Source organism: Pleurodeles waltl, chromosome 12, assembly GCF_031143425.1.
Source record: "Pleurodeles waltl isolate 20211129_DDA chromosome 12, aPleWal1.hap1.20221129, whole genome shotgun sequence".
Taxonomy (NCBI): domain Eukaryota; kingdom Metazoa; phylum Chordata; class Amphibia; order Caudata; family Salamandridae; genus Pleurodeles; species Pleurodeles waltl.
The window spans coordinates 44,996,889-45,024,570 of NC_090451.1; the positions used below are offsets into that span (position 1 = coordinate 44,996,889).

Here is a 27,682-nt window from a genome sequence, read left to right on the forward strand (position 1 = left end):
AGGACCATGGCGTCCATCTGGGGACCGGAGAAGGTACATGCCGAAGCACACTTACTGAGTCAGAGCAAAGAGCAAATTACACCAAGATGGATGAGAAGACGACTTGCACAGGTTTGATCTTGGTCCTGTAATAAGATGCCACAAAAACTCCGGCAGATGGTTCGCCCATGAACTGGTTGTATGCATAACATTGATAAGGATTCATCCTCATGGGCAGCACCCTGGCGAGCACACGCGGCATAATTGCGAGAGGCCATATTTTTAATGGTTACGTTTTCTGTCTCAGCTCAACAACAGTGAATGGGATTCGGAGCAGCTTCCTTAAATATGGAATTACAGCTTTCACAGGATTATGTTGCCAGCATGCCCATGTTAATCCTAAATAGATTTGTGATTAGGGTAGCAAGCTTTCTCCATGCTAGCAGAACACCTTGCCTCCAGGCCTGTCCTTACCAACAGCAAATCAATTCATCTAATTGGCTGAATGGAAGCAAGCCCCCAGAACGCATCATTTTGGAAAAAGAAAGTCCAGGCCCTGCTCGCATGCAACGGTCTGATGCCCATATTGGGTATGCATGCTGAAGGTATACATATGAAAATATTAGGAAAAGTGCTTCATTGTGTCTCAGTCCCTGGCAGACGTTGTCCGGACATACAGAAAGGTAGGCTGGCAGTATTCTGCACACGCCAGGCATCCAAGCACATGTCACTGTATCACTGGTACCTGGTTTTTTTGGGTGGGGAGGGGGGAGGGGGGTGTACTGGCCTTTCAAGAATGCTGCTGCCTTCTTTATGAAGAAAATAAACCCTTACTTATTCTTAGGTTTGTTTGGCTGACTAGATTGGCGACCTTAGCCTCAGATGACCTGGTTCTCAATCTGGTTACTTGTAAGACTCTTTCCCCAACAAAAATGCCAAAATGTGTAAACCCGGGCAGATCATATTTCCTTCCTGCACATCTCTTTCCATATAATTTAGTGAAACTTACAAGCGGGTAAATGCCGGTTTCCAAGTATAATAAATAAAACACAATTACAGTAATCAGACCAGCTCCCCGCCAGGCCACAGCTGCTCTGTGAGCCCTAGTGTGGTGTACATTTAATGTATGAAAGGAGCCTCTGTGCTTTATGGTGTGGTCACACTGAAAGGCCTGCTGCAGCATGCCCTCACTATTAAAGCCCAAGTAACATATCCCATTACATATCCCATTCCACAGGCTCACACACGTCCAGGCAGAAGATGGAAATGTGGCAGAAGATGGAAATGTCGGTAGGGCTTTGGCACAACGTATGCAAATATATGGTAATGTATGTATGGATGTGGTGATTGACACTAGTTCAGGTCCATGCAACTGGCTCTGCCCCAGCCACCTAGTCATCTCAAGGGTGGTAGACTCTTGAGATATGTCCCTGGGGGAGATCGAGGTATTTATTGCAGTGGTCGAAGTGCATTAAAAAAATGTATGGGACCCCCTAACTGGTGTGTGGCATCCACAAGGTTACTCCAACAAGGCGGCGTATAACTTTCACTTACAATGTGTTGCCTGGGACAATGGGGTTGACCACCGTTAGGTGCCCGTTGGCACCTAGTTATGTGTATGTACCATTGTTTTATTTCTCTGCAAAATCAATAAAATCTCTTTATAAAAAAAAAAAAATGTATGGGAACTGTGATATTGTGTGCAAAGAGGGCAGGGGGGTCAAAAGTGTGGCTAAAAAAGCGAAATATTTTGTAACTTTTTTTCGGTCTCATCTTCAGGGAACTATATATAAAATAAGGTAAAGCTTAATTGGAACATAAATGAAAGTTAAGTTAATCAGTGGGAAATTAACTATCGTACAATGTGAAACCTCTATTAGTTAATACACTGAGGAGATCTGTGTCCGTAACCAGAAAGCCATAGGATTGAATTCTGGTTGGTGCAGTGGAGAACGGTGATGTGTGTTAGTGCTATGAGGTCCCAGCCTGTGGCAGAAAGCACTGTGAATATGTAAGTCATTATTTGAAACTTACATTACACACAGTATGCTGCTAAGAACGATCAAAAAGGTTTACCGTAAAAATGTGCGTCCAAAATATAGATTTTTAGTAATACCCAGATTGTATATAGTGCATTTTTTTAAAATAACTATCCTTTAAAAGCATACACTTCACAGCTCAGCTATTTACTGCCTTGAAACACCACTTGTAAAGAATAAATATGTTATCATGATGCTGATTTCATCAATTAAAGCCAATACTCGCTTTAAAGCACCCTTTACATTTGCAGATTTAACAGATGTACACATTTACATTTCTTTCAGGCAGCAGGCACCCTGGCAAGAAGGCTTGTTTAGCTGTCTGCCCCTCCCTTGATTTTGCAGCACAGGAGACTCCCTAACTTACACTTCTGCTGAAGCATTTCAACTCTCTTCATTAATCATCCCAGGACGGTTGTCTTTAAACAAAAAGTAGGGGAAGTGTTTTTCTTGAATTAAAAAAAGTATGGGCACAGATGCTGCTCACTCCGACTGCTGATTTAATGACTGTGCTGGTGACTGCAGTCAGAGCTGGATTTTAATGCAGGTGATCCTGATTAGCCTCGTTGTGTGATCCTGGTAAAACTATCGTTTCACCTTTGCCTTGGAAACCTGGGCACCCTTAGTGAGTGTGACTTTAACAGTAGGGTATTGGCATTATGTTTGGACGTTACCTTTGTGGGGCCAAAGGTGGTGAACCTTATCAGAAGTAAAAACAAAGATTAAACTTAGTAATGGAGTCACGTGAAAGAGAAACCGCACACAGTAAAATCATTCATCTTTCAGTCTGCTCAGTACTGCAATACATTACAAGCTCCTTCGTTGAAGTCACTGGTCTGCAGGTCTGTGGGGAGCACACGTACACTGACAGCTGCTCCTTTCCCATCAGTGCCCCGACCGATGAAAGCAGGTACAGCCTGGGAGGAGGCGCTCCTTGTTGTGCCAGTCTAGAGCCTGGGTCCTGGACTCTTTCCCTTGCGAACCACCAACCACCCAAAAGGAGAAGCTTCACCCTACACCTCAGTTTTGCTACCCAGTGGCATTACGTTCTTCATAAAACGTTCTCGCCACTGGTGTACTCATTGGCCATAGTGTCCAGTGGCACCGGTCATTCCCGAGAAGCGCCGTCCTTCTGCCTGCCGGATAAAGCACGCTCAAGGCAAACTTGCAGAATCATTTTGGAAAAATACTTCAGCGCCTCTCTCCCTGCTTTATGCTGCCTGCAAGTCTGCTTCCCACAATGCTTGCATGCACCAAGACATTTTTAAACGGAACGTTTACAGTTTACCCTTCTCCAGGTAATTTACTAGTTCACTTGCATTTTGACAGCTCTTCTTTCTAAAGTTACTCTTCCGCGGTTCTGTTTTACAGTATCAGGGGCAGCGCTACAGAGCACTATCCACCCAAGGCGCTTCCAAGCCCCCATCATGCATCATTCATTCATTCATTCAGCACGCCCTCGGTTCTCGTCGAAGATTTCTGCCTGGATGGCAGTCCTGAGACACAAGACGCCCAGCAGCACCAAGTGCACAGCTCGCACCTCCACTCCGAATGCATGAGCTCTGATTTCAAGTGCTCCGCTGGGCCAGTGGCAGGACAACTGAACAGTGTATCGCTCTGAGAAGTGATTGGTGGATGTGCTGCACGTTCACAATATGTCCACCATAATAACTGGTGTAAATGCACGCTGGCCTCCCGTAAACATGTCTCAACACAACAGTTGCTCAGCAATGGCTATTGTCCCCCAACAGAGAGAAAACACCTTTTCAAAGTGCCTGTCTCCTGCATGGTCCTTTTGCAATGCCTGGCCTCAGCACACACATCCTGGCTAGCATCTGACAGTGGTGCTACACATCTGCTTTGTGACTTACTCAAGAGTGCCACAGTACCCCAAGGAGGGGAAGAAACACTTAACTTCCAGTATTCACAACTACCACATACTGGGAAATAAACAGTCACAAGTTTGTCAAAAACATATATGGTAGGGGTCAGAGAAAATGAATCAAGTCTACAGGATTCCCATAAGCCTTCCCATCACTCCGAGGCATCCGGTGTACACTTTGACAGGCCTCAAAGTACCTCACTAGTCCACCACCGCTCGTGAATCCAGCAAGAAAAACTACTTGCAGGGGCGGTCCCCCTTGGATCCACATGTGCCCTTACTTTCAAGACTCAGGGACCGTGTTCACAAGTCCTGTAATGGCTTCCACAAAAGGTTTTTTCAATGTTGAGACAGCCAATCAGATCCTTTTGGATCCACGGATTCCAAATGGCAAATGGAAGGAAAAGCTCTCTCGGCCAATAGGATCTTAGTATTTTTTGAATGCCTGAATACATGGATATCAGCAGGCCTCAAACATCAAAATATACTGTAAAGTTATCTTTTTCCTCAAAGATAACACCTTCATGCACAACCCGAGCCATTCTTGAAATTATTTCTCAATAACTACTAAACAGGTTGACACCCAAATAAGAAAAAAGTGAAGTTCTAACTTCATAACAAATTTGGTCTAATTCCGTTCAGTTGATGTTTCTGGATTCAGGAACACAACTTTCCACGGGAATTACAATGGGGAATTATTTTAGTGACCCTCTTTTTCTTGGCTCCCATTTAAAGTATCTGCATGAAACTTGCCACAAACCGCTCAAAGTGGATGCATATTTTTTGAAGGTTTCGTGCAGATTTGTCAAAAGGTGCCAAAGTTAAAACAAAAAAAATACATTCTTCCGAAAACTCTGACTCAGCCATAACTAGGTTGGTACTATAAGGAAACATTTGCTACTCTTAAAGCCAAATCCATGTATTACAAAAAAACAGTTATTGTTAAGGTACACAGATGTGGTGTTTAATATCGTAAATCTATACATACGTCCTATACTTAACATCACAGTAATGAAGTAGTCGATATTTGGGCTACAATGTTTTTGTAGGACAATATTTTTGTACTTGATATCCATACAGGCCCGTTCTCTGAACTGGGGCGCTACATAAGAACTCTTCAATGAAGTCGTTTCATAGTGACCCATTCAGGGTTCCCTCCTTCCGCACGCCCATTCAATGCCACCTAATGAAAGGGAAGCGGGGTAAGCAGATACACTGTGCAGAATAGTACAGCCTTACTCCTTCAATGCCACCTACTTAGCCTTCCCCGTCACCACCAGGATTCCAAAATTCTCTGTAGTTCTAAATTTGCAGGTCTTGCCCACAACACATATTTATAACAGTTTATTTATTTCAGGGGTTTTGTTAAGTGCTTTTTACAAACCAATTGGTAGCAAATGTGAGCGGGATACGCCATATATGGTAATATGTCCCATACAGACCACGTACTCAGATGTCACGGTATAGTCCCACTAAAGTTTTCCCACTGATGTCAAAGCCTTGGGCGCGGATACTGGCCAGAGCCCTAGTCAAGGGTGGGGCGGTCTTAGGCACCTAACACTAGGACTAGGCTAGAGCTGTGAACTGCTGCTCCTAGGACAAAGGGATTATTCGAGTGCCAGACTGAAAAGGCATGCCTTCCAAGAGTTCCCGAATTTGAGGTAACCCTTCTGAAATGTCAGGTGGATGGGTGGCAAATTCCAGGGAGAGGAGCCCTGGTGAGGAAGCAAGAGTGCCCCCCCCATATCTGTTGTATCTCAACCAATGGGGTGACAGCAGACCTGCAGTAGCTGACCTGAGGCTTCGGGTCGCTTGACACGCAAAATAGAGACTAGTAATATGGTCTGAAGTTGTCAGCTAGTGACTCGCGGACATTACCGGGCGTTTTAAACAACCCCTTCTTTCACAGGGAGCCAGAGGAGAGACTGAAGGATGGGATCACTAGGATCATGGAGTTTAGTAAACTTCAAGTCGGGCACTATCCGTTTGTACTCTGAGCTTGGCGAGGGACGTGCAGGAGAACCAAGAACAAAGGCCACTACAGTAACCCAGGCGGGACAGGTCCACGGCACAGATCAGGGTGATTTCCCACAAGAAGGGCAACAGCAGCAGATTCACTGTCAGGGTGCAGATGGGAAATGTGGATTTGCAAACCACACTCATCTGTTTGGAAAATGAGAGGCTGCTGTTAACACCACACACAGACTTTGCGCGATTCATCGGGTGGGTGGGAAACTCAGACTGATTTGCTAAAGTACAGGATGAGCCTACAGGGCCAAAGAGCAATGTTTCAGCCTTTTCACCATGAAGGCACAGTCAGTTGCTTTACATCTAACACTAGATGTGAGAGACAACCGGATAGCCTGCGAAAGTTGCAGGATCACCATAAAGTACAAGTGAAGCGGAGTGTCCTGCACACACATTTGGCAGCCAACCTTATCCAATCCAGGATGACTGCCAAGGGAGGCAGGGAGCTATTAAACAGAATGGGAGCTGTGGCAGAGCCTTGAAAAACACCATGGGGATGCCAGCTGATTTTGAGAGAAAGGGACCAATTTAGACCTAATGGGTATGGTTGTGCAAGAAGGAAGCAACCAATGTCACAGCTATGATGCAGGAAGACACTCTATTAATGAGCACATGGTGGTCAACTGTGGTAGAGAGATCAAGTATCACAACACAGGGATAGCACTGGTCACGGGCAGAAAGGTTCTCTTCCTTCATGTTTAATAGGGTAGATTCAGTGCTCCTTTGTGGCCTGAATCCAGTCTGGAAGTCACGGAGGAGTCCTCTGAACTCCAGATGGAATGAGAGTTGGCAAGCGACAACTGCTTGAAGTACCTGGTCAGCACAGAGGCCCAAAATAGATCATTAGTAGGCTAGAGTTATAGAATCTGCTGTAAGTTTCTTTAGGATGGATGTAAAGATTGCATGGTTAAGGGCCTGGGGCATTTCCCCACTGGATGATGAGCTAGTAAAAATGTTGAGGAACTAGAAGGGTACCGGTAGGCCCAGATTGATGACTCTGGTGTTAGCAAGGTCACAGAGTCTGCTGCCCTTCCCAGCTCCTCTGGCTGCTGCAGCCTCTTTCCTGGGATGAACTGAGAGTCTCCTGACTCTCAGTAGGAGGTTCTCCTCCACCCGCAGGCTCGCCCCTGCGCCTCATCCCTGGTGGTCTAGTGGCCAGCACAAGTAAGTATTTTCCTTTTCTTCTCTTCTCCCTGTCACTCTTTCACTTTGCATTTTCCGCCTTTTGCTTCTATCATCCCTCGTTTTTCCCTAATGCTTGTTCTTTTTCCCCCCCTTCCTCTGCCCCCCGTGAAGCACCTTTCTGCCCTCCCGCCTCCCAGCTGACTTCTCCCCTAGCCCCTCCCCTTCTTCATGGCAGGTGCAGCGCAGCCACGCGCACCACTGGCGTGCCAAAGGCAAGCCAGTCTGTGCCCGTCCGTGCCTGGACTGCACCCAGCACCAGGAACCATGGATCTCTGTTAAACCACCCCCTGGACTGCCTCCGATAGGACTTCGAGACCTTCCTCTGCCTCACCACCGGACGTCCCAACAACTGCTGCACCATCTCCCCCAAGGACACCCACAGACCTTTCACCTGCAGGAACTACAACTTCAGCGCCAATCTCAACAAACCGGAGGTACTCGCCGCACACAAAGATACCAACAACCTCCACAACTCCATCAACTGCCTGCTCCTGAACATCTGTATCCTCCACAAACACGCTACCAAACTCTGGGACCTGATTGACACCACCCGACCGGACATCGCCTTCCTCACGGAGACCTGGACCAACCCCAACTCGATTCCGGACATCGCCATTCCCAACAGTTACAGCATCCTAAGGAAGGACCGGCCCTCCCGCCCACGTGGAGGACTCGCCATTGTACACAAGTCCTCACTACGTGTCAAGGCCGCCCAAGAAGATCACTGCACCACCATGGAACACCTTCACTTCCTGGTCCACTCCAACCACAACTCCTCCATCCGTGGCACCCTGGTGTACAGGCCACCCGGACCCCACCCAGCTTTCCTAGACGATGTCGTAGACATAGCTATCCCCCAGGCCCGGCGTCAGTCGACTACCTCCTCCTCAGCGACCTGAACTTCCACCTCGAGGACCACACCGACCCAAACACCACCGCTCTACTCGACAACCTTGCAACCCTCAGCCAGCTGGTCTCCACACCCACACACATCGCAGGACACACACTAGATCCCATCTTCACCTCAAGCGACCGAATCACCATCTAGACCATCTCCACCCCAGACTGGACTGACCACCACCGCATACACTTTACAATCACCACACCCAGCAGCAGCATCTCCAGGATCCTCCCCACAGGAAAAAAATGGAAGAACAGCAAATCCAGCGAAGACCTCATCTCATTCAGAGCCACAACCTCTGCCCACCAACGAAAAATCAATAACGCAAGGAAGGACACACTTCGGGAGCACATCAACTCCTCCACACAAAACGCGAAGGAACTCTTCTCAGTCATCAACGAGTTCACAGATCCCCCCTCTGAAGCCACCAGCATCCACCGTCACAGGACCTCTGCAACAAACTCACCTCCTTTTTCCACCATAAGATCCATAACATCTACAACAGCTTCCGGTCACCTGGCACCAGTACGTGCGACCGACCCCCCGCACCAGAACCCGCCCAGACCATCCACGACTGGTCCACGCTCACCACAGAGGAAAACAGTCAACATCATGAACAGCACCCACTCCGGGAGCCCTCTCTGACTCCTGCCCGTATCACATGTACATCAGAGCCAGAGCATCCATCGCCCCTGAGCTTCGTAGCACAATCAACTGCTCCATCAGCATGGACACCTTCCCTAAAGACTGGAAACACACCAAAATATGCCCTCTCTTGAAGAAACCTTTGGCAGACCCATCAGAACTAAAGAATTTCTGGCCCATCTCGCTGCTACCCTAACCCGCCAAAGTACTAGAGAAATCATACAACGCACAACTACGGAATTTCATCAAGGTCAACAACTCCTTGGACAGCTCCTAATCCGGCTTCTGCAGCAATCAAAGCATGGAGAAAGCATTCCTGGCAGCCACCAACGACATCCGATTACTCCTAGACCACAGCCACACTGCAGCACTCATACTCCTTGACCTCTCAGCAGCTTTCGACACGGTCGCCCACAACACTCTGCACACCAGACTCCACCACATAGGAATCCCCGGAAGAGCCCTGGAATGGATCCACTCCTTCCTCTCCAGGAGGACGCAAAGGGTCAGACTCCTGTCCTACACCTCTAGACCCACAGGAGTCAACTGCGGAGTCCCCCAAGGATCCTTACTGAGTCCCACACTGTTCAAAGTATACATGTCCCCTCTTGCTGCCACGGTATGAACATCATGTCATATGCCAATGACACACAACTCATAATTTTCCCCACCGAAGACCTGGACACAGCCAAAAGGAACTTTTACGCAGAAAAGGAAGATGTTGCAACCTGGATGAGAGAAAGCTGCCTCAAGCTCAACTCTGACAAAACGGAGCTCATCATCTTCGGAAATGCCACCTCAGCTTGGGTCGACTCCTGGTGGCCCACAAGCCTCAGCACCGACCGAGCACGCCCACAACTTAGGAATCATCCTGGACTCCTGCCTGTCCATGACCCGCCAGGTAAACTCTGTTTCCTCCTCCTGCTGTCACCCACTCCGCAAACTGCGGAAGATCTTCAGATGGATCCCAGCAGACTTTTGCAGGACAGTCACCCACACCTAAGTCACAAGCAAGCTCAATTACGGCAACGCCCTCTATGCTGGCACCTCAACTAGGAACATCAAAAAACTTAAACTCCTCCAAAACGCCGACGCCATACTCATTCTGGACCTCCTTTACTGAGAACACATCTCCCAACACCTGAGGACCCCCCACTGCCAACCAGTCGAGAAGCGAATCACCTTCAAGCTTCTCACCCACACATACAAGGCCATACAAAACGCAGGACCAGCCTACCTGAACCACTGTGTCTCCTTCCACAACCCCACCAGATCCCTCCGCTCTGCCCAGATGGCCCTGGCTACCATCCCTCGCATCCGCCAAACCATCGCTGGAGGACGATCTTTTACCTACACTGCAGTGAAGAGCTGGAACAACCTCCCCCTGCATCTCATACAAAGCCCGTTACACAACCTCTTCAGGAAGAACCTCAAGACATGGTTCTTCAGATAAGACCACTGCCCTCCCCCCAGCGCCTTGAGACCCTCAAGGGTGAGTAGCCGCACTTTACAAATACTGATTGATTGACTGGTCATAGGACGGAGAAGGCTTTATGAAGGATGTGAGTATTTTAATAAAGCAAGTTTTTGCCATATTGTGAAAATGTGCTCCAAAATGAAAAACTGGACAACCACTACTTTCTTTTACTCTTCTACTACTATGAATTGGCCTATTTTGTGCACTCACTCTTTAAGTAACACAAATTATTCACAGTCAAATGTGGCTAGCGAGGTTAATATTGATGGCCAGCACCAACGCTCTGAAAATTGTTCCAGCACTACTTCTAAAAAAGTGTACCACTGCACTGGCTAATATAGGACGGTATTTGTCAACATCTGCAGCAAATATTGCTGTCATTTCTGTAACTAAGAGCACCAATGGCCAGTGCTTCTGATTCAGATCACATTCAGGCATAGGGGAGAAGGGAGAGCAAGTGTCTGTGCTAAAATGGGAATATGGAAGAGGCAGAACGTTTGTCTCAGTTTATTTACTTATTTATGTGCCAGCAACAAAAGCATTTTGAACACAAATATTGTTTTAACATAGTATTGATGGTACATAGAGATGATTGGTATGTGGGACATTTTTTAACAATTGAACAAGTTACTTTATACATTTGCCAAAACTATTTAAAAAGATTGGGATATTAGCTAGATAAATGCCACTACTATTAATCATGGAATGTCTGAAAGGCGTAATGCAAGAAATGTTCACTTTGTATGAATCAATATTCACATGTTAACCTGTTTATTACATGCTTTTTACTATTGCAAAAAATCACCAACATAGGTCGTTCAAGAAGCAGCCCTGGGGGGTGACCAAACGAGCGCACACTGTATCACCAACACCAAATCAACTGCAATCGCAATCAATTATCTTGTGACTAAGGTGACCACCTGGCATCAAGGCAAATTCTGGACAGGACTGTAAAAATTTCGGGCCAAAGGGTCAAAATTTAGGACAAAAATTCAAGAACAAACATCAGTTTTACAGACACCCAAGAGAGGACATTCCCCATTACGTTATCAGAGCATGTATTTACTCTTTTTTAGCATAGCACTATTTGTTCGCTGTATTCTTTTTGTGATTGCCTCCTGGTATGTTACACTCAGGTGCCACATTACATCCTTGTCCAATAGTAAATTAATGCCCTTCAGCACTGTATCAAGGCCATCACCCTTTCCCAAATCTAACCAACCTTTCTGGGAAAGAAATATTTGATTATGTTTCTAAACATTTTAAAACTCATGGCAACAGTTTGGGAAACATTACGGTAAGCAACATAATGCAAGTTTAAACAGGTTGAACAAAAGCATCTGGCTCACCTCAACCTCCAATGTACTTTCAACCTAAAACAAATTTAATGAAACAGAGTAGATGATGTGGGCGACAGTCTCACATCTAATGCCAGGATATGAGGTATCCACAATTGTCTGTAGTCTCACAGCACGAGAGAGTACGTACAGTACTCTACAATGATCACAGAACTGGGAGCCCAGACTACCAATCAAAGATAATAAAAGATGCAATTGATTCAAAGGGTTGTTGCTAAGAACTGGATAAATAAGGAAGAGAAGAATAAGGTGGGACAATTCCTAAAATCAGACAAGATGGGTTCACCAAGCCTGTCAGAAGGTATTGCGTACCTGAGGAGTTGTCTCTGAAGACAGGGAAGAAACAGAAGAGGCACTATCAAGTAGTTGAACAAGCAGCACCAACGTACCCTAACAAACTCTTCTGCTGCAATGGTCGGCAGGGTGAAGGGTGAGAAGGGGCCAGACTGTAGGAAAGTACCATCTTCCTTGGCATGTTGCACCCATTTTTACCTGTATGTCAGTATGTTTTTGCAAGTCTCACAGGGATCCTGCTGGTAGAGGACCCCAGTGCTCATAGTTTATGGCCTAATGTGTGTGTCTGTATAGTGCTTGACTGTGTCATTGAGGCTCTGCTAATCAGAACCTTAGTGCTTATGCTCTCTCTGCTTTTAAATTTGTCACTGTATGCTAGTGACTTCATTTACCAATTTCAACTGGCACACTGTACCCCCCTTATAAGTCCCTAGTATATGGTACCTGGGTACCCAGGGCGCTGGGGTTCCAGGAAATCCATGTGGGCTGCAGCATTTCTTTTGCCACCCATAGGGAGCTCAGACAAATGGTTCCACAGGCCTGCTATTGCAGCCTGCGTGAAATAGTGCACACAGTATTTCACAGTCATTTTCACTGCACTTAAGTAACTTATAAGTTACCTATATGTCTAACCTTCACTTGCTGAAGGTTAGGTGCAAAGTTACTAAGTGTAAGGGGCACCCTTGCACTAGCAAAGGTGCCCCCACATAGTTCAGGGCCATTTCCCGGGACTTTGTGAGTGCGGGGACGCCATTACACACGTGCACTACATATAGGTCAATACCTATATGTCTCTTCACAATGGTAACTCTGAATATGGCCATGTAACATGTCTACGATCATGGAATTGTCCCCCCAGTCCAAATCTGGTATTGGGGAGCCAATTCCAAGCACCATGGACCCCCAGTACTGCCAAACCAGCTCTCTGAGGCTTGCACTGCAGCTACAGCTGCTGCCACCTCACAGACAGGGTTCTGCCCTCCTGGGATCTGAGCAGCTCAGTCACAGGAAGGCAGAAAAAAGCATTTCCCCTGAGAGCAGGGTGTTACACCATCTCCCTTTGGAAATAGGTGTTACAGGCTGGGGAAGGGTAGCCTCCACCAGCTGGAAATGCTTTGAAGGGCACAGATGGTGCCCTCCTTGCATAAGCCAGTCTACACCGGTTCAGGGATCCCTTGTCCCCTGCTCTGGCGCAAAACTGGACAAAGGAAAGGGGAGTGACCACTCCCCTGTCCATCATCACCCTAGGGGTGGTGCCCAGAGCTCCTCCAGTGTGTTCTAGACTTCAGCCATCTTTCTTTGCAAGGCGTAGGGGCACTCTGGAGGGCTCGGAGTGGCCACTCGGTGACATCAGAGACCCCTCCTGATAGGTCCTTACCTGATAAGGTAGCCAATCCCCCTCTCAGGGCTATTTGGGTCTCTCCTGGGGGTTCTCTGCAGATTCTGCTTGCAAGTTTCCTTCAGGAATCCTCTGCAACTACTACTTCATCCTCTGACCTCGGATCAACCGCAGGATGCTCCAGGAACCGCTGTAACAGCAACAAAGTATCTACAAGGGATACTTTTCCTCTGCAACTTCAGCTCCAGCCAGCAACTGCAACAGTTTCCACGGTTTGCACGCTCTGAGGACTCCCTGTCTTCATCCTGCACCAGAAGGACCGAAGAAATCTACTGTGGGGTGACGGAGTTACTCCCCTGCTCATGCAGCCACCTTCCAAGAAGACGACTGGTACCTTTGTTCTCCTCTAACAGCAATGAGTGTGCTCCTAAGGACATAGAGGATGGACCCCATTGACATAGACTGTCCTGAGGTCCCGCTGACGCAATTTGGAGGAGGTAAGACCTTGCTTTCCCTGAGAGCGAAGGTACCCCTGTGTACTGTGTCTTCTTCACCTCCTGAGGCCTCTGTGCACTGTTTGCAAAATTCCTTCGTACACAGCCTGGCCCAGGTCCCCAGCACTCCATCCAGCAACGCTCAACTCACTGAGTTGTTCTCCGGCGGCGTGGGACCTTCCTTTGTTTTGCTGCACCAACCGCGTTTTGCACCTGCTTTGTCCCCATGTCCTGAGACTTCCGTGGGTGCTGTCTGGCATCCTGAGGGCTCTCTAAAGTGCTGGGAGCCCCCTCTTCCTCCTCACACAGAGATGAGGCCCCCAGGTCCCTCCTGGGTCCAGCCTGGGCCATTTTGACGCAAAACGCACATTTGTCATAACAAAAGGCTTGTTGGCAACTTCCAACACAAAATCATGTCTGCATCCATCTTCACATCGTGGGACATCCTTTGCATCACCCAGGAACCCGCTGGCATCTTCCTAGGGTGCATTCCTGCAGTCTTCGTCCAACCGGGGACTCTTCTTTTGCACCCTCTTCTGGGTTGGCAGGGGCTCCTGTCCTTCCTAGAACTTCTTTCAACTTCTGGACTTGGTCCCCTTCTCTTGCAGGTCTTCAGGTCCAGGAATCCAGCAGTTGTTGCTTGCAGACTTGGTTGGTTACTGCAATAATCCATATCACGAAGTGTAGTGTGTCCTAAGGAAACTTGCAGTACTTTACTCCTGGTTTTCTGGGCTCTGGGGTGGGATAATTTACTTACAGTTACTGTATTCTTACTCTCCCAGCGATTCTGCACACACTACACTTGTCTAGGGGGGAATTTGTGATTCGCATTCTACTTTCTTAGTATATGGTTTGTGTTGGCCCTAGACCTCCTATTGCATTCTATAGCATTTCCTAGTTTGCACTAACCTATGTCTAATTACTTACCTTATTTTGGTGTCTAGTGTATATATTGTGTATAATACTAACCTCCAGAAAGAGTATTGCCTCTAAGATATTTTTGGTACTGTGTCACCCAAATAAATACCTTTATTTTTGGTAACACTGAGTATTGTCTTTACTTGTGTATAAGTACTGTGTAACTATAAGTGGTATAGCATGAGCTTTGCATGTCTCCTAGTACAGCCTAAGCTGCTCTGCTATAGCTACCTCGATCAGCCTAAGCTGCTAGAACACTACTGTTTCACTAATAAGGGATAACTGGACCTGGTATAAGGTGTAAGTACCCAAGGTACCCACTACAAACCAGGCCATCCTACTACGCAGACCCCTTGCAAGGTTGTGCATAGGCAAATGCCCGATCTGTCCATGTCTTAAAATGGTTTTGCAAATGAGCAAAAGCCAAACCACTGATCTGGGTTATCCTTAAATGTCAAGTACACATAGAATCTTCAAAATATTTGGGATGTAAATTGTACAAACAAAATGTATGAACATGAGAAAGATTTTAAAATGTAATTGGTGTTTCTTTAACATATGGTACTGTTTTCCCCTTTATATATAACCAGACCACAGATTTAACTGGGAACCAGTTACCTTTCCATACCTAGTGATTAATATCTACTGTTTCCTCACTGATTTGCAGGATGGAAATCTCTGCATAGCGTCAAGGTCCCTTCGAGCCCAGTTTGCTTTTTGGTCTTCTCTTTGGCTTTCTGTAGTGGGCCCCATGGCACTAGTGGAGACTGTGTGCTACCCGATGATAGTATTATTTTGCAAACCTTCCCGTGCTCATCCTGCATCCCTTCTTCAGACATGCCACACATCTGATTTGGTCGCTGGGGTGCCTTTGGGTAGCTCTTTCCACTCTAGAGGAACCCATGACTGCGAGTGGACTAGGCCTGCTGACTTAGAACACTATTATTTAGCTGCACAGTTCCAAAGGGTGGCACGCTGGCTGGCTGCCCCCCCCGCATGAGATGAGGTTTTCCTGTAAAGAATTTAAGGAGGCCTTACTGCACTGCTCATAGTTTCCTACTGACCACTCTATGGAACACCACCTGGGGTTATCATGCACAGCATTCTCTTGCCTTGCTAGAAACCTATAAACTCACTGACACTAAGAAACCCTGTGCTCCAGCGCTACCTTTGCTAGGTCTTCCCACTCAAACAACTCCATCAGAGGCATGCTGCAGGTGTCTTAAAATTGGGGGATTTGTTTCTGGACGGCGAGATACTAGATTTAAAAATCCTTGTGACAGACTAACATCTTTACACTGGTTAACTCCTTACTTAAAACCACCTAAAACAATAATTAAAAGCCCTATTTTATTTCTGCCACGTAGCACTAACCCTACAAGAGGTGTGTAAAAAAGCTCTGCACCATAGAGAGTGGCGGCAAATAATGGGTGTACAGACTTTTCCTGCAACATGGAGACCACTCTAGGTCTTCTTGTCATACTACTTGGGTGATTGATATGGCCAAACTGGACTAATATACTGGACTTTCCCCACAAAGTAACTCACAGCTGTCACTTTTAAGTAAATTCATAGAGCTTCCTTCTGAATGGATTCCACCAGTTGCTTGCTATTGGCTTTGTGATTTGTAACTCACATTTTGTTGCTTCCAATTTGCTGTCTTTATTTGTTTTAGGCTATCCAGCTTGAGCCCGTCCCTTCCCTTGCCCAAACCTTATTTACAGTATCTTTCCGAATGCTCCCTTTCTGTACAGAGGCCTGAAAATCTTGTTCTTATCTCATCACATTTGTTGTGCATTCAAAGAACAAGGTTCTGTCTTCCGTGGGAACACAGGCCCTCATTATGACTTTGGTGGTCTTTTCAGAAAAACGCTGAAGCCAGGGGCGGCAGAAGACCGCAAGTGCTGGCGGTCTTCCGACCACCATATTATGAATACTGAAGGATTTCTGTCACACTTTGGGTGGAAATCCTCCAGTAGTCGTGCTGGCGGTCGGAGGCCCAGGGGGGTTTCACCACCAGCCCTGCCATTTACGACCTAGCATATGGCCTGGCGTTGTCCTGATGGCGGGCGCTGCCGGCAGTGGAAATGCCTGTTCTCATTCCCTGCCAGAGGACCTCCTCGCCTGACAAGGTGAATTAATCGTCCAACAGGGGAGGAGAAGAGGGTGAAAGGGTGGGGGTGTGGTGTGTGCGTGCGTGCTGTCTCCGTGTGTGAATGTAAGTGTAAGTGTGTATGCATGTGCGAATGGGTGTTTGAATGTGTGTATGATTGCTAAAGTGAGTGCGTGTTGAAATGTTTGTGTGGATGCGAGTATGGATGCGTGTGAGTGAATGCTTGTATGTACGTGTAGGTGAATGAGTGTATTTGGGGTGTGTGTGGATGTGTGTGTATGTGGGAGGGTGGGGGTGCTGTTCTGGAAAGGGGTGCAAGAGGGGGGTGCTGGTATCGAAGTAGGGGGTGGAGGGCACTGGGTTTGCAGGAAGGGTTGGTGGAGTCGTCTTCAGGTGACAGGAAAGAAATTTCCTGTCACCAGTAACCTTTCCGCTAGGGTTTATGTGGTGGTGCTACTGTCGCCGAAACCCTGGCGGAAAGCTGAGTTGTTATACTGTTGGCGGTCTTTAGTGGACCGCAAGGGTCATCTCCGACCCGGCTGTTCAACCACCCTGGCAATATCAGCGGGATGTGGCGGTCTTCACTGCTGGTGGTGAGACAGCCACTGTGGCCCTGGCGGTCTTCGGATCGCCAGGGTCATAATGAAGGCCTTAGTGTTTACTTTTATTTTTCCAACTTCAAAGTGAGAGGATGTGCCCTATGTTACACCATTGGCATGCAGGCTGTATACTCTCATTATCCTCCATCCGATTACCTTTCTCCCACTCCTTCTTCCCTGGCCCCTCCAATGGACTCTCATCTCCAGTTAAGCAACTAGGAGATTCAAGTGAGAGGTCAAGTGGCAAATATGTTTTATAAGCAGTAATTAATTTGAAACAGTGGTTTCTGGTGCTGGGCGCTGGGCAACCGTACGTAATTGTCAACACCGGAACTTGTGACAGTCTGCCACATGGTGGCGCTGTCTTTGTAATTTGGAGATGTTTACGAAAACAGTTATTTATTAATTCAATAAACATTCAAAATTACTTATTGATCGCCTAAGCCATTTTTACAGGCTTGGGTGGCCTGGAACAATCTGAATTGTCCCGGTTGTAATAGTGTGATGGCTAGTAGAAGTGTTGGTACTGTCACTGACATCACTGGCTGGGGTAATGAGTGGTACAAGCTGCAGTGGTCTCCTGGCGAGGGCCCTGGCACTTTTTTTTTTTTTTTTTTACAAATTAAGCACTGATTATAAGGCTATTCACTGGAGTGAGGTATTCAGCCATGGTGTGAGACCAGTGATCACAAAAGGGACCCCCCACCAGCACCACCAATGGGAGTGGATAAATGGAGAAGGGGTTGAGGAGAAGGAACAGGAGGGTCGTCAAATCTAGTTTCGCCTGCGACACTGTCTGAGCAAAGGCAGGCCCCGATTATGGTACAACCCTATCTCATTTTGGGTACGTTCTATTACTGAAACACAAATCAAATGTTTTCCATAAAGCACCGACAGAGCAACAACTGAATTAATATTACCAGTGCTTTAAATGGACAACTAATCAGAACCTGCAATGGAAAGGGAGAGAACCTGCCCTTAGCAGGTGAGCAATAATTTGAACGGGGGGTACCTTCACTTCTCAGACGCACACGGGTACTCTGGTATACTAGATGCATGCAATCTCATATTACAAGCACTGAATATGTATGCTGCGCAGGCAGATGTGACCCTTGCGCACATGGGCGTAGGAAGTGTGGGGGACGCAGGGGATGTATTCCCCCCAGATTTTGGAGGGTGGGGGACACGGGGGACAAAGGTGGGGGGGGACAAGGGGACAAAATAATTTCCCCTCTCACATCAATTATTCAGAGGGCCATTAGCACACAAAAGCGCTACTTATAATAGCCATGTACCGACCATCCTCCAATCTGATGGTAACAGAATGAAGGTGAGTCCAGAGGCCCCCTGCGCTCTCTGCCCTTTTGTTTGTCCTGTTCACAGCTGTGGGCATTAAGGGTGCTCATAAGAAGAAAGGGCGCGAGGAGGAGAACAGAGTTTTGGATGATTACTGTCTGCATCACCTGCAGCCTTGCAGGGGAGAGCTACAGGACGCCTTCAAGAGGAGCTGCAAGACAATGAGGAAGATCTAAAGAGGAAACAGAGTCCCACTCACCCTGATGCCTGCAGGCTAGAAAGGAGACTCTGTGAAACACAATATTTGTATTTGCCTAAGATCACACCAGTTGGTGAAACAGGGAAGTCGAGATTGAGCCCAGATTTTACCTTTTCACACAACAATTTAGCTTTTAGAAGGGTATATTTTTCTAACATTTATGTTCAATGTTTTGTTATCTAGGTAATGAAGGGCTTGATTACAGCGTGGCTAACAGGGAGAAGCCATATTTCATTTTAGGCAGTTATGCCTAGCGTTATTATTTATGTTGTTGTTGTCGTTACATACTTAAGCATATTGAAGTATATTATCTTTTCTTTATCTTTTCTTCACTCTACTCTGAAACAATCTATCCTATGCCACTGCACCCTACACCACTTTTCTCCACTCTGTGTTATTCTACGCCACTGCAATCTATGCAGTACCACTCCACTCTACACCACTCTACTCTGCAGCACTCTCCACTACGCCACTGCAATCTATGCTTTTCTACTCTAACCATTATACACTACACTCCTGCACTCTGCCAGTGCATTCTTCACCACTTTACTCAAAACCAATGCACTCTATGCCACTGCTCTTTATGCCAATCTACTCTGCACCACAGCACTCTATGCTGCTCTACAATACACCACTGTACTCTGCAACCCTCTAATTTGCAACATTGCACTCTCTGCCACTGAACTCCACACCACTGTACTCTGTCCCACTGCACACTTTTCTGCACCACTCCACTCTAATCTACTCTACACCACTCCACTGTAGGGCACTTCACTCTACTTTTAAATCAGCTCCTCTATGCCACTGCAATCTATGGAACTTCACTCTATGCTATGCCAGTCTAATATAACCTGCGCCACTCCAATCTACCCTGCGCCACTCTAATCTGCTCTGCACCGCTCTATGCTATTGCACTCTACATCACTATGCTCCACTCTGCAACAATCTACTCTTCACCACTATACTGTACTCTGCAGCAATCTAATCCATGCCACGGCACTCTATGCAGCTCTATTCTACTCTGCGCCACTGTACTCTAAGCCACTCTTCTCTACTCTGCATCACTCTACATCACACCACTGCCTTTTATGACACTCTACTCTGCAACACTGCACTCTGCTACTGAACTATACTCCTCTCTACTCTGCACCACCGCTCAACTATATGCTACTCTACTGCGCTCTACACCAATGTACTATATGTCACTCTACTCTGCATCACTGCACTCATCCACTGCACTCTACACCAGTCTACTCTACCTTGCACCACTCCACTCTACGATGCACCACATCACTCTATGACACCGCACTCTGAACCACTGCAATCAAAGCTGTGCCACTCCTCTCTGCTCCCCTCTACTCGTCACCACTCTACGCTACTGCACTGTATGCTAAACCAGTGCACTCTTCGCCAATGCACTCTACACCACTTTACTCAAAACCAATGCACTCTACACCACTACACTCTACACCAATCTACTTTGCGACCACTGTACTCTATGCCACTTCACTCTAGACCACCCAACTCCACTCTATGACACTTCACTCTGACATTACACTCCATGATACTAGACTCTGACACTCTATTCCATTCAACTCTAACACTTTCTCCACTCTGTAACTCCCTACACAACTCCCTATATGCCACTCCATTCCACTTTACTCCACTCCACCCCACTCTATGCCACTTCGATCTATGATACTCTACTCAACGCCACTGCACAACCCTCTATGCCACTCCACTATACAATGTACTATGCTCAACAACACTCTACCCAACTTTCTCTATGCCACTTCACATTACTTTACTTCACTCTACTCCAGTTCACTCTTCTTTATGCCTTTCCACTCTACGACACTTTGCCACTCCGCTCTACGACACTCTACTACACTCTGACACTACTCCACTCTACCACTACTTTATGGCATTGGCGCTTGATTAGAGATTCAGATTTCCATTGATTGCCTTCTCACTCATATGAGACATGATGATTCAGATTTATTATCGCCGTTTTGGTTACAAGCGCTCTGTAACCCTTTTAACGTAAGCTTAACGAAGGCTTAGGATGATCATGGTACTTGTCTAGGGGATCGAAATATCATCGGCCAAAGTACCTTGACTTGAATTTGTGATATTGTACATAAGTTGGCATAAGCATAGGTACTATGAGCTAATGACTTCTTGATTCACTATTTGAGTCATTAATGTAAAAGTCGGTGTAAAAAAAGCTTGTAAATCATTATTGTGGATGCTAACCTTGTAGGAAAGTAGCCTCTTTATAGCTTGGTTACCCCACATTTGGACTGTTTGCCAGTGTGTTTGAGTGTGTCTACTGGGATCCTGCTAATCAGGACCCCAGTAGTTATGCTCTCTCCCGTAAATTATGGTTGTTGCATGCTGGTAACCCATTATTTCACCCAAAATTGGCATACTGGTGCCCCCTTAAAAGTCCCTAGTATATGGTACTTAGGTACCCAGGGCATTGGGGTTCTAGGAGATCCCTATGGGCTTCAGCATTTCTTTTGCCACCCATAGGGAGCCCATGCAAAGGCTTCTGCAGCACTGCCATTGCAGCCTGCATGAAAAGGTGCATGCACCCTTTCACTGACAGTTACACTGCACCAGGTCACTTATAAGTCACCCCCATAGCATGCCCTCCAGCCCTGAAGGCGGTGTGCAGAGTACCTGTGTGTGAGGGCATCCCTGCACTAGCAGAGGTGCCCCCACGACCTCCAGGACCATTTTCCCAGACTTCATGAGTGAGGGGGTGCCATTTTACACGTGTACTGGAAATAGGTCACTACCTATTCCCAGCTACATAATGGTAACTCCGAACATAGGAATGTTTGGTATCACACATCTTGGAATCATACCCCAAGGCCTTTGCAAGCATTGGTTGTATGATTTCATGCACTCTGGGGGCTCTTTAGGGGACCCCCAGTATTGCCATTCCAGCCTTCTGAGGTTTTTCAGGCAGCCCCAGCTGCTGCCACCTCTCAGACAGGTTCTGCCCTCCTGTTGTTGAGCAGCTCAAGCCCAGGAAAGCAGAACAAAGGATTTCCTTTGGGAGAAGGGGGTTACACCCTCCCCCTTTGGAAATAAGTGTTACAGGCTTAGGAGGGGTAGCTTCCTTCCCCAGGCCATTGGAAATGTTTGAAGGGCACATTTGGTGCCCTCCTTGCATAATCCAGTCTACACTGGTTCAGGTACCCCCAGTCCCTGCTCTGGCACGAAACTGGACAAAGGAAAGAGGAGTGACCACTCCCCTGCCCATCACCACCCCAGGTGTGGTGCTCAGAGCTCCTCCAGAGGGTCCGTGGGTTTTGCCATCTTGGATTCCAAGTTGGCAGCGAACTCTGGGAGCATCGGTGTGGCCAGTGCCAGCAGGTGGTGTCAGAGCCATCCCTTGATAGGTGCTTACCTGTTTAGCTGACCAATCCCCCTTTCAGCGCTATTTAGGGTCTGTCCTTTGGGAGGTTCTTCAGATTGCAAGCCTCCAGCAGGAATCCTCTGCATCCTTTACTTCACCTTCTCACCGAAGAAACTGCATCTGGACCCTCTAAGAACTCCACAAACTGCAACAATGAAGCAAAGACGAATTCTGCAACATTGTATCTTCAGCTCTTGCCAGCAAACGCAACTGTTTCCCGGTCGTGCATCCACAGAGGACAGCCTGTCTTCAGCCTGCACCAGAAGAATGAACGAATCTCCCTTGGAGTGACGGAGTTACTCGCCTGCTTCAGCAGGCACCTCTCTGCAACGACAACCATCTGCGTGGGTCCCCTCTCCTGATGAGTTGCATGGATCCTGCATCACAGGTGGTGGACTGAAGTGGTCCTGATGGTCCTGACGTCCTACTGTCCAACTTTGGTGGCGGTAAGAGCTTGCCTTCCCACGTAAGACAGTACCCCTGTGCACCACGTGTTTTTCAGTTGCCAAGGCTTGCTGGCATCCTTCTATGAAATTCTTTGTGCACAATGTAGCTCCGGCCCCCAGCACTCCTCCCTGTGATGCACAGCTTCCTGAGTAGTCCTCTGGCGGCGTAGGATCCTTTGTTTTTGTGCTGTGTGGGCCTCCTTTTGCAACTCCTTTGTCCCCATGCTGGGGGATTCCTGTGTGCGTTGACTGGTCTTCTGTGGCTCTCTGAGTTGCTGAGAGCCCCCTCTGACTCCTCCTCCTGGGTAGAGTCCACCAGGTCCCTCATGGTCCCGGGCAGTGCCGTTTTCCGCTAACCGTGAGCTTTGCGTGTGCTAAGGCTTGTTGGCGGAATCCAGCGATGCAAACCAGACTGCAATCATCCATCCGGTGTGGGATATCATCTGCACCAACCAGGAACCTGCATCCATTTTCTTGGGTGCAGTACTGACTGTTGTTCTTCACCAGTGGTTCTTCTTTTGCACCTTGATTTGGGTTAGCAGGGGCTCCTGTCCTTCCTGGTCTCTTCTGTGCTTCTTGGACTTAGTCCCTTTCTTCCACAGGTCTTTAGGTCCAGGAATCCACCCTTTGTGTCTTGAAGTATCTTCTGGTTCTTTCATTATCTTCTTTCTTGTGTTCTAGGAAAGTTACTGTGATTTACTCCTGCTTTCCTGGGCTCTGAGGTGGGTTCTATTACTTACCTTTGGTGTTTTCTAATACTCCCAGCGCCCCTCTACACACTACACTTGCCAAGGTGGGAAACCAACATTCGCATTCCACTTTTTTAGTATATGGTTTGTGTTTCCCCTAGGCCCATTTGTAATCATTGTGATTTTCACTAATTGCAATGTTTTCTAACTGCTTTTATGCCTATTTCTGCATACAAGTGTATAAAATGTGTGTATTACTTACCTCCTAAGGGAGTCTAGTCTCTATGGTATTTTTGGCATTTGTGTCATTAAAATAAAGTACCTTTATTTTTGTAACACTGAGTATTTTCTTTCATGTGTGTGAGTACTGTGTGACTACAGTGGTAATGCATGAGCTTTGCATGTCTCCTAGATAAGCCTTGGCTACAGCAACCCCTAGAGAGCCTGGCTTCTAGACACTGCCTACATTTCACTAATAAGGGATAACTGGACCTGGTATAAGGTGTACGTACCATAGGTACCCACTACAAACCAGGCCAGCCTCCTCCAAACCACTGTACTATATAGGTTACTTTTTAAATTGTTCTTGTAATTGATGACATTGGGTCATCCAGATAACTTGTGTAGTGCCCGAATACCAGTCTTTCTCGATGTCCCCTGTTGATGTTTTCCCACTACATTTGATCTTTTATATTTTGATTGAATATATGCATGAAACATTCCGTTTGCATACTACTTTAATATCATTGTTTATGGGAGTGGTGTTGCATTTTATTCAAGGGACCCCTGTTCCTTTAAAGGTAGTTTACTGCTCCATTCTAGCACACTCTACTTACTCCATGACACTACGCCACACCAGTCGATGACACATCATTCTCCTTTATGCAATTAACTTTGAGCCATGCTGAATAGTAGTCTCACTAGTGTACAGCATGGCTAAAACACATTGGCAAAGGCAATAGAACTTGCATAGGCAAGACCTATTGGCTTTGCCAGTGCTTGTTTATAAGGTATGAACTTCAAGGTGACTTGCAATATCCTTACGCAGGGGGTATTTTACCTGGTCACATCACCAACTTTCCCACAAACCACTTAAAACCTTAGTACATAGCTTCTGTCATTCGAAGCTATTAAAGTAGAGCAGAAGAAAGAAAAGCAACATTCCATTATTTGCTTTAAACAGCTGCATTAATTATGCTCTGTGACCTGATCTGCCTTTTACCTTGGCTGCTAGCTCTGGCAGAAGGCATTGTAATGTCAGAACTCGACTGTAATAACCCTATCATAGTCATTTTCTGATGTATTTTCTTTATAATCAGTGAATGTATTTTCTTTATACACAGTGACTTGGTGCATCACAACTGACTGCAGTGTATACAGAGATTAGAGAATCCATGTTTATATAGCCTATAACTCCAAGAATGTCTTCAGTTGAACTGCTTCTAGTTATGACTGATGTGGAGCTGAGCTGCCCAAGATCACACACAGGAGTAGAAGTGTTACTAGAACTCTGGTTTCTGAGCACAGTTAACAGCTGTTGTACCTGATCGTTTTTGATATCTCCAGTGCGGTTCCAATTGGCATGAGGTGAGGCATGATGGGTGTGGGGCACAAGGGGTATGTTCTTCCTTTTTACCCTCCTGCCTTTATTTGCTTGGTGCATGAAGATGCAAGGTTAATCAACATGTTATTTTCACATGTAAATAACAATAAAAGATACTTTCTGACTGTGAAAACATGCCTTCCTTTCTCCCTATTTCACTTCCAGTATATTTGATTGTGTATATTTATCGGAGCCTGCAGTTCGTAAACAACGAGCGATTTGTATAGGGTTGATTGAAAGTCCCCAAGGCTGTCCCTGTCCCCCCCAGAAATGTATTGTCTCCTACGCCCCTGCTTGCGCAACCGCTAGCACGTCCTTAGTCACGAGCGTCCCCATGACCACTACACACTGAAAGACCAGTCGCAGGCATGATGAACTGTACAACCACCTCAGCACACAGTGCAACACTGGCTGCAGAACAAACTGCATGACAATGGGCACACCGTTTTATAAGACAGCGAACAATAAAGGACAATGCAGAGCACTTTCAAACCAAGTGACAACAACGTGATAGTGGCAAACGGTAGCTTATTTTACATGACAGCCTTTCTAACGCTGCCAGCCACCGACGGGCTAGCGTCCACAAAGCGCTTCAGTGCCACACCTTGGGTAGAAGGCGCTATTTAAAACCCTAGTATGATCTTCATTTTCATTAAAACATTACAAAAAGGAACTGCAACGTAAGATAAATATTCTACACAGATTTCCGCACAAAGTACAATCAGCCTAACTTGCAGGGGGATGTGGTGGGCTCCTAGATGCATTCGCTGCTGTGGAGCAGCTACTAGACGCCCATTCCGTGGGTCCCCCCGTGGGGTCCCGGTTCAGGGGCTCTATGCGGGCAGGCTGTTGAGAGATCACGGGGTGCGGCTGATGTCCGTCACAGACTCATGTTGGGGCGACGGGGGTAGGTTCCGCCGTACATGCATGAAAGGGACTTTGAGGTCCCCCGGGACCCCTCGTCTCAGCGTGGCCGCCACCCCCCGCCCCGCACTCACCCAAACAACAACACGTCCCCGATCATCTTCAGCCCCCTCCGGCTATGCCAACACTGCAGAACCGAGTGACAGCCACCGGAAGCGGAAGCTACGCAGGCACCTCCGCGGCCACTCGCAGCCGCCAATCACCGTCCCCCTTCACCTCTCCGGGCTTCTGATTGGATGTGTACCATCGAGCCCTTCGTCAACAGTAGAGGACGTCACCAGTGTTTACGCAGCTGTACCAGGAAAGAGAAAGAGGACTCAGGAAGAAGACTCAATGGGGCGGCCATCTCAGAAGGGTGTGTGGTGGCTCCCCTACTATTGGCTTACTGATTGAATCTAACCCCTTCGCTGCCAGGCCTTTTCCCTCTCAGGTGCCAGGCCTTTTTTTGGCTATTTGGGGCAGTTCGCGCTTAGACCCTCATAACTTATTGTCCACATAAGGTACCCATGCCAAATTTCCATCTTTTTTTCCAACATCCTAGGGATTCTAGAGCAACCCAGAGTTTGTGAGTTCCCCTGAAGGAGACCAATAAATTAGCCAAAATACAGCAAACATTTCATTTTTTAAAACAAAAATGGGAAAAAAGGGCTGCAGAAGTAGGCTTGTGTTTTTCCCCTGAAAATGCCATCAACAAAGGGTTTGTGGCACTAAAAATCACCATCTTCCCAGCTTTCAGGAACAGGCAGACTTGAATCAGAAAACCAAATTTTTCAACACAATTTTGACATTTTACTGGGGCATATCCCATTTGTACTATTTTTTGTGCTTTTAGCCTCCTTCCAATTAGTGACAGAAATGGGTGTGAAACCAAAGCTGGATTCCGGAAAGCTAAACAATTCTGAAAGTAGACAAAATTCTGAATTCAGCAAGGGGTCATTTGTGTAGATCCTACAAGGTTTTCTTACAGAAAATAACAGCTGAAATACAAAAACATTGAAATTGACACAAAAAAACAGGCATTTCTCTCCACGTTTTACTATGTAATTTTTTCCTGCCATGTCAGATTTTCAAAAGCAATATACTGTCACGTCTGCTGCACTCTTCTAGTTGCGGGGATTTTGGCCTCTAGCTCAGCCGACACCTAGGAAAACCTACCAAACCCAGACATTTCTAAAAACTAGACATCTTGGGGAATTCAGAATGGGGTGACTTGCGGGGCTCTCACCAGGTTCTGTTACCCAGAATCTTTTGCAAACCTCAAAATTTGGCAAACAAACACCTTTTCCACACATTTCGGAGATAGAAAGTTCTGGAATCTAAAATGAGCCACAAATTTCCTTCCACCCAGCGTTCCCCCAAGTCTCCCGATAAAAATCGTACCTCACTTGTGTGGGTAGGCCTAGTGCCCGCGACAGGAAATGCCCCAAAACAAAACATGGATACATCACATTTTCCTAAAGAAAACTGACCTGGTTTTTGCAAAGTGCCTACCTGGGGACTTTGGCCTCTAGCTCAGCCAGCACCTGGGAAAACCTACCAAACCCGGACATTTCTAAAAACTAGACACCTAGGGGAATTCAGAATGGGGTGTCTGGGTAAGAACATTTTGGGGGATCCACGCTACCCACACCTCTCTGGACTCCTCCGGGTGTCTAGTTTTAAAAAATGTCTGGGTTTGGTAGGTTTCCCTAGATGACTGCTGCACTGGGGACAAAAACACAGTTGCCCCCACCCCAGAAAAAGAGGTGGTTTTGCAATAGATTATTTTGACGTATCCACATCCT

At 46.9% G+C, this 27,682-nt stretch overlaps 1 protein-coding gene across 1 annotated transcript in view; it reads right to left on the reverse strand.

Moving 5' to 3' along the window:
- The window catches only part of SMIM7 (small integral membrane protein 7), a 39,057-nt gene extending 12,956 nt beyond the window's left edge, over nucleotides 1–26,101 (reverse strand). Inside the window, exon 1 of the mRNA XM_069216604.1 lies at nucleotides 25,973–26,101. Coding sequence (XP_069072705.1) covers nucleotides 25,973–25,998 — 26 coding nt within the window. The 5' untranslated portion in view covers nucleotides 25,999–26,101. The remainder of the gene's footprint in view (nucleotides 1–25,972) is intronic.
- Between the last annotated feature and the right edge of the window lie 1,581 nt (nucleotides 26,102–27,682).